Source organism: Channa argus, chromosome 21 (genome assembly GCF_033026475.1).
Source record: "Channa argus isolate prfri chromosome 21, Channa argus male v1.0, whole genome shotgun sequence".
NCBI lineage: Eukaryota > Metazoa > Chordata > Actinopteri > Anabantiformes > Channidae > Channa > Channa argus.
The window spans coordinates 14,339,549-14,353,451 of record NC_090217.1 but is presented as its reverse complement, the minus strand read 5'-3'; the positions used below and the strand labels follow the sequence as shown (position 1 = coordinate 14,353,451).

At 40.2% G+C, this 13,903-nt stretch overlaps 1 protein-coding gene across 1 annotated transcript in view; it reads left to right on the top strand.

Annotated features, from left to right (window-relative positions):
* LOC137106529 (synapsin-3-like) overlaps window positions 1-13,903 on the top strand; it is a 92,081-nt gene that overhangs the window by 19,660 nt on the left and 58,518 nt on the right. The window contains exon 4 of the mRNA XM_067489955.1: window positions 9,396-9,487. Coding sequence (XP_067346056.1) covers window positions 9,396-9,487 — 92 coding nt within the window. The remainder of the gene's footprint in view (window positions 1-9,395; window positions 9,488-13,903) is intronic.

Here is a 13,903-nt window from a genome sequence, read left to right as displayed (position 1 = left end):
ACCTCCCTGAGAGGCCTAGGATGATTGAAACCCAATCTCTGTGTGAAAAGTTAGCGACATGCTGAGATAGATCCTTTTAGAGGATGACAATAAAAGCAGAGAGGCCTGTTGCACTTTCTCCTCCTCTCTTTAATCCCATGTCCTTGTTGGTTTTTAACATCTCTACGCAGTAAACATTTTGACAGTGAATGAGCTTCTTTTCAATGGTGAGTACTAATACTAAAACATGGCACCAGTATTAAAGTTAAAAAAAAAGTTTATGGCCTGATGTCCATAGCTGCTACATATTTAGCATTTTATATTAACTGTAATCTTAAGGATTTTGTGTTCAAGTTCGCTGCTAAATCATTTTCTCTGATTTAGCCACATCATGATATCTTAATGTGAATATTCACATATTGTTTGGATAAACATACTGTAGAGCTTGAGTAACGTCAGCTCACTGCCATCCATCATGTTCATGCTGTTTAAGTCTTCTGAAGCAGGACTCACAAGCCCCAAACCACCAGAACTGTGCTGTGGCCTGCATGCTGCCATATAAGGTACCATCTGTAGACTCGACCGCAGCATCTGATGTTGCTGGGAGGCCTGATGCCAATCTGTGAGAAAGAGGGAGCAGCTTTGATTGTCAGATGTGCCGTCTCTCATTAAAGCTGCCCGGCCACCTCTGCCTTCCCCAGTCACTTCCCCACAGCACATTTGTAAGCCCATTGTTGTGGATCTCTCTCCCTCTCATTTACATGACCCACTTTGAAGTTACATTTGGCAGGCGCCTGAGGTCCTGTGTCCACTGGGTAATGTTTTTATTTGATTTTATTTTATTTTTTTACCACTAAACAGATGCTGCTGGTGGTTCCTTTTGCTCCTAAGTGACTAATAAAAATGTGCTTGAAGCCACTGCTTTTTCACAAAATAATGAAATATGTTCACTTGTATTTAAGAGCCAGGAACGCGTCAGGCGTTCCTCAGTTTGATCTCTGTGACAGCATACCTTTTTGGATTCCAAATGACAAAAGCAGCCAGAAATTTGCAGAGGTTTCTGTCTCACTCATAACTTAAGTGTCACATATAAAATGTTCTCTAAAACACAGATGAGTCGAGGTGGGAGCTGTATATTAACTTCTCCTCTTCTCACTCTGTCAGTCAGTTACTCCCTTGTGGTTTGAATAGAAAATTAATGTGCGGTTACATCAGGTCAGTGCTCATATAGTTATATCATGAGCCTGTGACTCACTTCAATGAGGAGTTCCAGACAAAATAAAAGCATAATTTTATACTGTTTAATACTTTTAAAAAATATTTTATTGAATTTAATACTGTTATGCATTTGGTTATGCATATTTTTTACAATGTCATCATTGTAGTAAAGGTTTGATTAGACTATAGTGAGGATTTAAGTATTGTGATGCACTAAGTGACCACTTTAAGACATATTCAAGATTATGTGACATACTGTATACAGTCTGCCTTTTTTTTTAAGGTTCAGGACAGTATGCAATTTGTCACTTTCTCACCAAAATGAAAAATGTGGAAAGGATCAGAACCTGTTGCTCATCTTAAATTGAGTAAAATGCAGATTATACCTGTAAATTAATCCCAAATCAATATGATCAGAAAAAATGAAGGATTAGAGGCTTTGAACATGGCAGTATTTCATCACTGATGCTAATGCTAAATGCTAAATATTCTGTCAATGTCAATTCTGTCAGGAAATGCAGCCCTTCTCTCAGAAAATTGTTCCAATTGCAAATGTTTTGGTATGCACATGCTTATTGTTTTTGTTTGCAATGGAACTACACAAAAAACCGAAAAGAAAAGTCAAACTTGATAAAAATTTGCACAGAACCCAAAAATGCACTGGAGAAAATTATTATTATTATTAATCTACTGGAATTGTGGACCACTCTTCTTTTATAAACTCCTCCAGGTCATTCAGATTTGAAGGATGCCTTCTCCCGACTGCTGTTGGGAGTTTGGAACTCTCCAGCACTTTGTTTGTAACCATTTCTGAGTGATTTTTGAAGATTTTGGGTCATTGTCCTGCTGGAAGACCCATGACCTCTGGTTGAGACACAGCTTTCTGACACTGGCCCCTTGCAGAATTGTAAGAGTGGCAATATTTTTTGACCATGACTGTAAGCAGCCCCCTCTCAGGGTATTAAATTGTACAAGGGTGTGTTGTGTTGTTTAGGAATTAACCTTTATATTTGGTTAAGTTGTGAACCACTGTATGTATGACTTTATTGAGATTTGCTCAGGGAGCTTAATCTCACATTGGGCGGTTGAGGCTGTTTCAGCCCACTGTCTCAACCCGTTTGTTTTTTGGACACATATTGTATTCTTGCTATTTTATGCACACATATTGTACATAAAGCACTACATTATGTTTTGCCCACAGTACTATTGTGTACTACTACGTCTCTGAAAAATCTGGATGTGTGTTTCGCGGTGGCATCTTGTGTACTGAATGCTGCCATGATCGTTAGCGGTGCCACTTTGAAAATTCTATTTAAAATTTTAAAAAAAAGGCAAATTTGTTGACAAGATGCAGTCAAAGTCGATCACAGACATAACACCCAACACAAGGCTGTCAAACAATCTGCCCGTTTACTACCCACAACTCATAAACACTCCAATTTACGTAACTGGACAAATTACGCAGTTAAATTTGAAGAGGTCTTTTGTTTTGTGATGGAACAAATAGTGGTTTTTCAGGGTTACTTGTCCATGTGTGGCTTGGGTCGTGTGGGGCAACATCTGCTCAGCAGGCGCATGACCTCAGCGCTGTTCACGCTCCTTTCTGCTGCAGTCATGGCAGATCACAGGCACTTTGGCTGTATGTTATCCGTACCCTTTTTGGCTGGAATTTGCCCATGACATAGGGCATCTTGGTAGAACTTGCTCAAGCCTGAAGCTTTGGCTTGGTAGTTGCTGGAGCACATACAACTAATTCAGTTGCCCTGATAGCTTCTGTCAGCCTATTGAATTCAGCGTCTGTGTTAGATTTCAACATTTAGTGCCTCACTGGATTATTTAACTGTATAATGTGGCAGTGATTAGCACTGAATACCTCTCTGTGGTCCATGAATGGTCCACTGTACTACAGAGATCTCAGTTGCATCAGCATGTGATTCAACAAAGCTTATCAAAAACGACAAAAACAAATTCAGATATAGTCATTAAGAAAGTATTTGTGTTGCAAGTGCTGTATGTTCTTCATATGCTGAATCACTATATTCAATTCTTTCCTAACTGAATAGCTTCACCTCTTCTAGTTTTTAACGTGTCAGTTTGCCATTGACATACAAATTTTGCCACACGCCTTACAATGTGGGACCAATGTACTGTAAGAGCTACACCTGGGTAACATCTTCTATTCAAAGTAGTTTTATTTCACCTAAGTTTGTGTCCCTCAAGGCTTTCTTCATTGACTCTGAAGAGGTGAGGCTATAAAAGATAGATTTTTTTTTGGCATTTGCTTAATTTTTAATTCAATTTATCTTTTTTAGTACAAGTACAAGTATCATCAGAACAAGGTTGGTGTTAAAAGGAACTTAACTGTGGATGGGGAAAAAAGGAAAGTTCAGGAGGTTAATTATAGTTTAGTCTGCATAATCTGTTTTCTTTTTTTGCCACTGACTCATTGTTATGGTTGTCTCTATATTTAGGAACCACAAAACAAATTCCATCACTGTCAATAAAGTATAGTGAACTTTAATTTAAATATTGATTGCTATAATTAATTTAAACAGAAACTGTGTATGCAAACAGAGTATCAGATTGTAAGTGGGTGCAAACTTAACCCTTAAACATGAAAACAATTCTCATTCAGCCATCCATCCATTATCTGTAACTGCTTATCCTGTTCAGGGTTGCAGGGGGCTGGAGCCTGTCCCAGCTGTCATTGGGCTAGAGGTGGGATAGGAAGCCTGATTAGCCTTTCCCCCTTTCACCGCTGAGAACATGCAAACTCCACACAGAAAGGCCTGAGCTGGGATTCTCTCAGCGTTTATTCACAGACTGCAGTTTTTAAATTCTAATGATCTTTGTCCGTCAACACAAATTACAACTTCAGTATAATTCCAATCATCATGCCAACAATTTTAGCTCAAGCAAGCACTTCGGAATTTAGCTTTTTGTAGTTATCATGCTCCACAGAAAGCAGTGCAGATTACAGCTGCTGAACACATTTACCCTTAGTCCTTCTAAGCTGTTTTTGCCAAAGAACAAAAAAAACATATTTCCAAACTGAATCATGACCAACCAAAAGGCACCATAACCACCTCGACCTTGGGAACACAAGGTAAATCTAAAAATACTAAGGAAAACTCCAAATTAGCTACTGCCAAGTGGTGTTTACTGTACTGTCTACTTGTTCACACTCTGTAACTTGGCAGTCAGGGCAGAATGAAACAGGCTTGGCTGTAAATTGCTCTTATTGTGATCTAATAGTAACTTGCATTACTATTTAATCTCCTTTTATACCAGTTAAATATACCATATAAATATTTGGTACTTTTTTTTTTTCTTCTTTTTCTGTACAGCACCTATGGTAGAATGAAAGACGTGCTTTTTACATGCCTTTTTATCATATCTTGAAATAAATGAATTAGGCAGGAGTGGGCAGTGGGAGTGACTAAAGCTGGCGGAAATTCAAGCTTTAGAAACTTGAACAACGGAAGAACAAACTCGGTAATGAGAAAAAATTCAGCTTGAGACCTGCTTGAACCTAATCACTACCACATAAACTCTTGTACCTCTGTTCATACCAACAGGTTGGCTGAAAACCATTCTAAATTCAACCTGAATGCAGGTCAAAACTTGAGAAGAATCAGCGTTAGAGGCACTTGTCCCATGTATCACTTCCTGTTTTCCTTTCCCAGGGTGAGAGCTGGTCCAAGACAAGTGTCTGAATGTGTTACCGTGATGGTAACCATGGCACTGTGAAAAGCCTCCTGTCTTGCCTTCTGGGCCTGTGCCCTGCACCATCTACTTCATCCATTACTAACCAATGACAGTGGCTTTTAGCACTTCTCTCACACGGAACCACCCAATCAGAGATGATGTGGAATGCTCGGCCCTTGCCAAAATTTAGCCCATTGTCTAGTTTTATCTGGTCACAGCAAAAGTCAACGTAGGCCTCTGTGTCTGGGGTGGGATTTGTTTTGGAGATGTAGCGATCGAGGATGTGTGCTTACATGTGCATCTTAGTGTGTGTGCACTTGGGTGTGTTATGCATTTAAGAATCTCTTTTGGCAAACCATGTGCTGCTGAGCACACAGATGTTTCTTTCAGAGGCAAGTATCAGTAGAGCCGAGCTTAGAAAAGAAAAAGAGCCAAGTGCATGTCCTTGAGGCACACTGAGTGTGATTGCTGCCAGCTTTAGCCTCGTTGTGTCATGGCAAAAATGACAGTTTCTGGTCCTGGACACCTCAAGTGTAATCAGTAAAGAAGCTTCCACATCCAGGACGTCTTTTAGGGTTTTATTATCTTGCAAGAGAGAAGAACAGCGACAGAGTTTCAAGCCTCTACCCTATGCAGTTCTAAACGTCATACATCACACATTAGTTTTATAACCTTCTGTTGCTGGGCAGAACATTCTCCACCCTCAGGCTACTGCCCCCTGGCCCTTTTCTCCTTTTATGGAAACCTTTTCCCTTTTCAGCACTTTGATAAGCACCTGTGAGCATGGAGTCACCCTGGGTCACTACAGTGTGGGATAGTCTGCTGTTAGACAATAACTGACCTTGGAGCAGTTCTGCAAACACCTCAAAACAAAACATGTATATGAGACAAAGTTTGAACAACATTTAAACATCCGTTAAAAGTACACTGAGTACAAGTTGCCATTATAACTAGGTAAAATGCTAAGAGTATCACACGTTGTCCCTTAAATAAGATTATGGAATTTACTCACCCCCTGCTCTTCCTCTGGGAGGGCAACACAATAATAAAAGAGGTGGGTGTTTTTTTGACTTGGCAAAAAAAAAGTTTCGTTACATTGGCACAACCTTTTAAAAACTGACTTGCTTTCTATCAAGAGTTTACATGGGCCTCAGCATTGGATAAAAGGGAAATTTCTGTAAGAATATTTCTGATAATATTTCCTTTTTATGAAGATGAAAGCCCATATAAAGCCCAGTAATTCAGGCTTAAATTCTCAAGTGATGACCACAGTATGAGAATGTGTAGATAGCATTGAGCTGGGAAAATTGGCAGGAGCTGGGTTGAGTTGAGGGTCAGCTGGAGGATTTGCCTCCAATCCTGTCCATGTTGGTATTTTTAAAGGCTGAACCATATGTGGTGCAAGGCAGAGCAGCATACTGCATATTTTTATTGTTGTGAAGGCATCACAGTATCAGCAAACGTTAACCTTACAGCATCACTTAACTTGTATGCGAACTGCTGTCCTTTTTCATTCAGCGATCATGCTGCATGTTTTCTATGCCTCTGCACTAGTGATCGTCCATTAGTCCTTACACCTGTACATCATGCTGTCCATCTCTGTGTTCGTCTGTTTTTTAACATTTGCCACAAAAATACAATAACACTTAGATCACCAGCAATTTTAGAATTAAAATGATTTCAAAATCCGTTGACAAGTGGAATCATGCTCTTTGTCCATAAAATCCGACATAAACGCTGACATGTTGCAGCAGTGGGCTGCAATAAAATCTGTGGGCCGTGACACACAAAACCAACATCAAGGATTTAGCACAGACGTGACAGTTTGTCTTTGTTGGTTTCATCTGGGCCAACAAGTGACACTTAAACACACAGCAAAGAGAAGAGCTGGAAGGCATGTAACACTCTACATTCTGCGCTTGCTTAAGTGGAAGAAATAGCAGAAGGCCTGAAACTGTAAACGAAGCAGGGTTAGCTTACTATTTCCACACCACTGTCACCAAAGGTCGAAGGTCATGACTGTCCCTTTTATCCCTTCCAACCTTATGAACACAGTAATGCTTTAAAAGAATTTCTTCTTAAGTTTCCTCACACTTGCACTGATAAATGCCTGGTGGTATTTGTATAAAGAATTATGTTTTTTGGATTATTATGGGTAAAACAACTGTGGTTAAAGTGGTTAAAATCAGCTTCACATTTATCAACAGTGATCTTTTTTTACTAATTATTGTAGAAGTTTCATGTACAGTAATTGGTGGCCGTAGCTCAGTTGGTAAGGCAGTCGTCCACGGACAACAGGGTCAGTGGTTAAATCCCTGCTCCCGGCTATATGTCAAAGTGTCTCTGTCAAGACACTGAACCTCTAACAGCCCTTTCCCATCCCCAGCTGTGCAGAGCCCAGTAGAAACTGGGGAGGGAACGGCATCCGGCACAAAAACTGTGCCAAATCGACATGCGGACAATGATCCGCAGTGGCGATCCTGAACTCAACGGATAAGCTGAAAGGACAAAAAAAATACCTGTACCTAATTATCATATTCAGTAGTTTGTTTTTTTAAATACAGAATTTTATTGGTAAAGCCCTGTAAAATACTTGTAGTGACCTTTGTCCTCCATGACAACAATATGTTGTGGCTGGTCAGTGTACTGTATATTGTCATCATAGCACTAAAAAAACAAAAACCATAAAGACTGTTGGACAGTACTTTATGAAAAGCAGCCATGTTCTTTGTCCTGTGATGTGCTTGTTAGTAAACCACAACTTGTCAAAGAGTCAGCAGTGTGCTTGTTTGGCACCCAGTAAATCCACTAAATTAGTGTCATGCCTTATACTCACTGTAAAAGCGATGTGAAGGCTGACGTATGGTAGCGTTTCATGTCTGAGGTCAATAGGCAACTGTCCAGTTTCTATCCAGGGCTTTCTGTATCTGGAGCAGTTGGAAGTTTAGAATGACACAGCCTGACCTGGACGCAGACAAGGCAAATAACAATGTTTTAGACTGATTACACCATGCTCTGTGAGACCTCAAACACAACCCCACTTCCCTTTAGAGGAAACCTGGAGAGCATTTTCACATCTGACAGGAGGCTCACTTTTGTTCAGGGCTGACCACAACCAAAACTAATATTTTAATGGGAGTAACCTTTGTAAATGGAGACAAATGTTGAATGTACAGTGCACGTAGCCCTCTTTTGCAGTCTAGCTACATTTCAGTGCGCATGAGATTGATTAGATGATTATTAAAGATCTTAATTTCTAGCCATGGAATATGATAAAACACGCATTATTTGTAGATGATTCTGCTATACCCAGTGGTGGAACACGAATAATCCATTCAACTACTGTGGAGTGCATTTGTCTGACATGTATATTCAGTATATACATTTACATACAAAACAAATGAAAGGCTTATAAAATATGAACCTTTGTTAATAGATGATTAAACTGTCATTTTGCAGGTAGGATCACCACAGATACTATTAATTGTGAAAAAAAAGGAATATCTGTAACAAGTTAAATTTCAAACTATTAATTGCTAACTACATTTTTTTCACTATCTAGACAGTTTCATTTTAAGAATCTCCCTAAACAGCCTTCTGTAACAATCCAGCTGTAAATAACTAAATAAGAGACTTTCTCAGTTCATTAACTAATTACTAACGGGCTTTCCGAGCAACAAACTATAGCAGTGGCACATTAATGCAGCGCTACGTTTTGTCTTTCAGGCTACATTCTAAGAGCTTCTCTGGGGAAATGTGATGCACCTCTGACCACACCCACCTTTAATCACAGCAGAAATTATGTCACAGTGTCCTATTAAAAAGACATTGGACTGAACGAGAAACGAAACTGAATGAGATTCATTTAAAAAAAAAAAAAAAAACAGGCTCCCCTGTCATAAATCTCACCGTTGTGCCATTTTTAATGTGAACGAAGAAAAAATTTGGCCTGGAGCATTAATACCGGTAGATTTCTCAACTGCATTAATGGCCATTAGTAAGAAAAGTGAATCATCTACCAGAGAGTTTCTCTGGGAGTTTTACTGAGTCACTGGGTAGCCAGGTTATGGCCTTTCACAAGGCCCTCACTGTCCGAGAGGCCACAGACTAGGGATAACTCAATTTGCTTGCTCTCACTAAGTCCTTCTGTCTCTCCGACTTTTGTCTTTTTCACTCAGCTGCACAAATGAAGACATGTAACATGAAATCAGCCTGAAATCATTTTTTGTTTGTTCTTCATTGGGTCATTTGTACATTTCCTGTCATTTTTCGTTTCCATTATAGAAAAGATGTCAGCTTAACTCTGTTGCTCCCTCACATGACCTTTATGTATCACAGACATGCTAGACACTTTTCTAAACATGAATTTCTGACAGGAAGCAAAAAGAAATATTAAGACCTTGTATGCATCTGAGTAATGAATCAAATAATTTACAGTTTGGTTTTGTAGTATTAATTCAGAGGTTTGCTTCTTTCCTTATGTTCCCCAGGCAGAATTCTCAGAGATCAACCTGGCTTCCTATGTCAATTCGGGATGTATGGTCGACATGCAGGTCAACAAAGGTGGCACCAAAGTGGTCAGGTAAGATGCTTGAGGTCAACAGAGAACTCCTGTGCCTTGACAAGTTCACCCAGGCAACCTGTAATCTGACTCAGTGAGCCTGCACAAAGAATTATGTTCTTTTCTCTCAGTGGCATTGAACATTACTCTGCGTATAACATTGGTTGCACTTAGAGAAATGAAAGCTATAAAGTAATTATGGCAGTGGGAAACACTAATGGGGAAAGAAAAACCTTTTGACTTATTTCAACCAGGGAAGGAAATTTGTGTAACAAGCAGTATGGTTCAAAACATATATTTTTAAAACTAATTCAATCTTTCTGAGCAATTCGGCTGAAGTTTCAGCTAATGTGTGCCCTGGCCACTAATTGCGGCTGCGGGAGCAGTAGCAGCAGCAGCAGTTAGACACATGGAGCTGTGGATTTAAATAGTCTCCTCTGTTATATGAAGTTGGCACCCGAGGAGCTCACTGATGATGCGGATGATCTGGGTGGTAGAGATTACTTAATATTTGTGCTTACAGAACACTATGAATGTTGGTGGTGCTATGTAAAAACAAACAATGTGCATGCGCGGCAAATTATAGCTTTAAAGCCACAGATAATTTTGCTCGAGTGTTATGAATTTAAGTGTCTTTCAGCTCATCGTTTTGGTTTTATGGTAGCGGGCTTTACTTTCATTAGCTCTGATGCACCACAGAGAGTTTAAACCATACAAACAAACAAACAAACAAACAAAAAACAGTTAGGTAACAGATAAGATTCGCACCTAGTTGGTGAACATAGTATAATGTAAAATACAGTGGGTAGTTTAAGCTGTGCACGCTTGAGATTTTGAACCAGTCATCTCTGTTCTGCAAATCGCTTCATCGTCCTACTCTGAAACAGGTATGTTTAACCATTTATACTTTGCCGTGCCCTACACAGCCCTTCAGGTAGTCATAGTTATCAAAATGCAATAAATAAGAATGTTAAATACCTTGCTAATCCAGCAGAAATCATTGCTCTTTTTCAATTGGTCAGCCTCCCTGAAACTTGGGTAATGAAGTGACTGTTCGCAAACATGCTGCTTGCTTTATTGTTTCAAAGATCGAGGCATTTATAACTTTATCCCCTTGTTATCCCCCCAAAAGTTCCTTTTTCAATTTAACAGGGTGTCAGCTGTCATTATGTTTATCTGTAGTCTCATCGGCTTCTTATTCTCCAAACGGCTGAGCAGCCTATTTGGTCAATGACATTAGCTCGCAGTGTCTGCCCACCAGCTTTCATTCTATGTAGCCCATTTAGGGAAAAATCAGTCTTTATGCTGGCTGTGATTCTATACACTTTAGTGAAATAACTTTCTTATCGATGTTGGAAGCGGCGTTTAGAAACTGCCTGACCATGCAGCGTGGTGTGAAATCAAGCGAGAATATTCACAGACCACTGGCAGCTATATACAGCTAATATGACAAAGATACCTGTTGTCAGCACCGACAGCGAGGGCATTGTGTAAGTTGAATATTTTGGGCGATATTGCTGTAATGAGAGAGGCCAAATTGGCTGCAGATGTTATGACCGGTACCTTGGTCACAAACACTGACATTGACTGCCAAACTGTTGTGGTTCAGCTTGTCGTTTATGAGTCTGAATTTGGCTGCAAATAGTATAATGGTTGTTTGTAGCAAGCAGCAAGATTGGTGGATGACTAATGAAACAAATGGGTTAGAAAGAGTCTCCTTTAACAGAAGGTCACAAGTTTAACCCTAAAAAGTAGCTACATTTTTATCAGTTGTCATGTTCCTTTATTGAGTATGACACTGAAGGTTTCTGCAAATGAAAGACTTCGAGTAATCTGATCCGAGTGTGTCCTTGTCATAAAACATGCCCAAAGAAGTTTAATTATTTCTTTGATAGTGTTTCTGTATTTCATTGCCAAGCCAAAACACTAATTTCCTTTGCGCTACATGCTCCCAGTGTAATTATTTTTTTCCGTGTGTGTGTGTGTGCGCGCGCACGTACAGTGTATACGCATGCCTGCATGCGTATACACTATATTTTTAAAGCGGGTTCCTGTTTTTCCACATGTTTCCTGGCTGTTATGTTGCATTCCTAGTGCTGTGACCTCTGAACTCTTTTCAGAGGAATGCTCTCTGAACATATCTCCTCTGCTGACTCCATACAGCAGGGCACTTTCTCACACTTCTGTGGTTTCACAGTTTATGCATCATGTGCTATAATTCCATAATGCATGTTCAGGTATACTAAATCCAACATGTTATATGTCTTTTTATATGTTATGGTGAAGCATCATGTATGATTTAGTGCTGTGCCTTATCACAAATGTGTTTTGATCAGCTGCTGAGCCAAAACAAACCATGAATCACAACCTGACAAGTCTGATCTGTTCTGAGATCATCTGAGATTGTACATGCAGTTTTGCAACAGCACCCCTGTGTGCGACGTGCAACGTGGCACGCACTGACAACACACAGTGAGGCACAGCAGCACGCCACAACAGACAGTAGCTGTGGCACGCCGATCCCTGCTCTGCTGCTGTCAGCCCTTTAGCTTCACCACTCACTGCTGCCAAACCTCCAGCAAGCTGCTCATCACAATGCAGGAACTCTGGTCTGGATGAAACATAGATTACAGCAGCCAGAGTTTAGCATGATATGGCACAGAGCAGCATTTCTCTCCTGCACCATTCCTCTGCTTCTCCACTGACATCCTCCTGTGCTTAAGACAAACTGTGATTAATTATCCCTGATTAATGTCAGACAGCGGGTGTGTGTGAACTGTATTTTACTGGTACACTCACTATCAGTTAACTTAACTCTTACTGTGCTTTCACACATATGGACCAAAAGTATTTGGCAGTAACTGGGCTCTGGCAAACCAGTAGTTCTGGGTGTGCGGTTTGCTAGTGTGTAATTTACATGCTGACTGCCCAGTTGTTGTCTGACATATGCACAGTTGTGCACAATGTTTGTAATTTGCAAGTTGTTAATTTTTCTATCAGAGATATGGGATAATATGTGGTGTTTACTAAGTTGATTTATTAGATCTTGATGTGCTAATGGTTGATGCAAGTATTTTTAAAGCAGAATCAGAAGGCGATGGGAAGTGCCGGATGACCAACAAAAAAATTGTAATTAGCTAACGTGTACTTATGTACTTACTCTGTAAAGCTTGAAGATGTTGCTACCAAGTGGCGAACTCTACAGCTTCTATGTAGACATAGTGTTACTTGGTTAATGCGAGGCGAGAGAGAGAGGAGGTGGGATGTAACATGACCAACAGTCTTTGGTATTATTTTGTTGACCACCTGCTGTGGTCACCATCATTCCAGCTTGTTAATTGGCAAAACTCACGCATATGCAGGCATCTCCAAGGAAACGCTGACCACTGATATTCCCATCATATCTTGAGTGACAGTAGAGGACTCACTAATCCCTATTTTGTGATTTTTGTTCCAAAACGAAAATTCTAATTTGTTGAATAAAATCAATATCCTGCCCAGTCACAGTCGTGAGTGAGGGTGCTGAGCGTGCAGAGTTAGGTAGCTTGTTCCATCATTGTGTTAACACGGAGCTGAAGAACTTTGGCTGGGATCTTGTGTTGAGTGGTTTGCAGTAGGAACCACCAAATGCTGTTTGTTGGCAGATCTCCGTGGAAAAGAGGGATTTTAAGACCTAGAGGAAAGTTTTCAGTTACAAAGGTGCTAGTGAGTTTATTACACTGGGGATGAGAGTCAGAGCTGCCACTAGTGGCTGTTGATGCCTTGGATTATAAAATAAAAATAAAAAAGATGACTGACTTGTCAAAACATCACTCCCTAGCACTGCTAGTTGTCATATAAACAGTAACTGCATTGCTGGCTTTCCACTGGGCCACAGAAGGTTTAAGGCCGCCTTGGAAAAAGAGTGTTCTTTTAATTGGCTTAGGTATCCATGAACGTTGAAAGTCAGCTTAGCCGCTACAGCAGGATGTTCTGTTGCCACCAAGGGCTAAATTTAGCAAGAGCAACCAAGAATAATGGACTTTAATTTTAATATGCTGACTTTTATGTCCAAATGGGCAGTTCCCAGCCTTCCTCTTCACAATCATTGACCTTCTTAGCTTGATGGATGGAGACTATTGAATTGTCTTTTCTGATTTGGCGTGAGACAGATGTGCCAAAAAGCTTTACACTTGTTACTGCAGGTGATGATTTATTGGTTAGACCACACGGATCATTCCCGCACACAAAAACACAAAAAAAGAGGCGAGCCTTAACCCCCTCCCGTTCCTTTGACCCATGTTAAAGTCCATTTTAATCAGTGAAGGAACTGTCTGCCTGGAGCAGCCTTAACACCTAATACCTCAGACAAGTTCATCTTGTTACTGAGCAAATAAATCCTGCTCAGAGACGTGCTGAGTTCAGACGCGGCTTTAGGATGCCTGAGGGTGGTTTCCT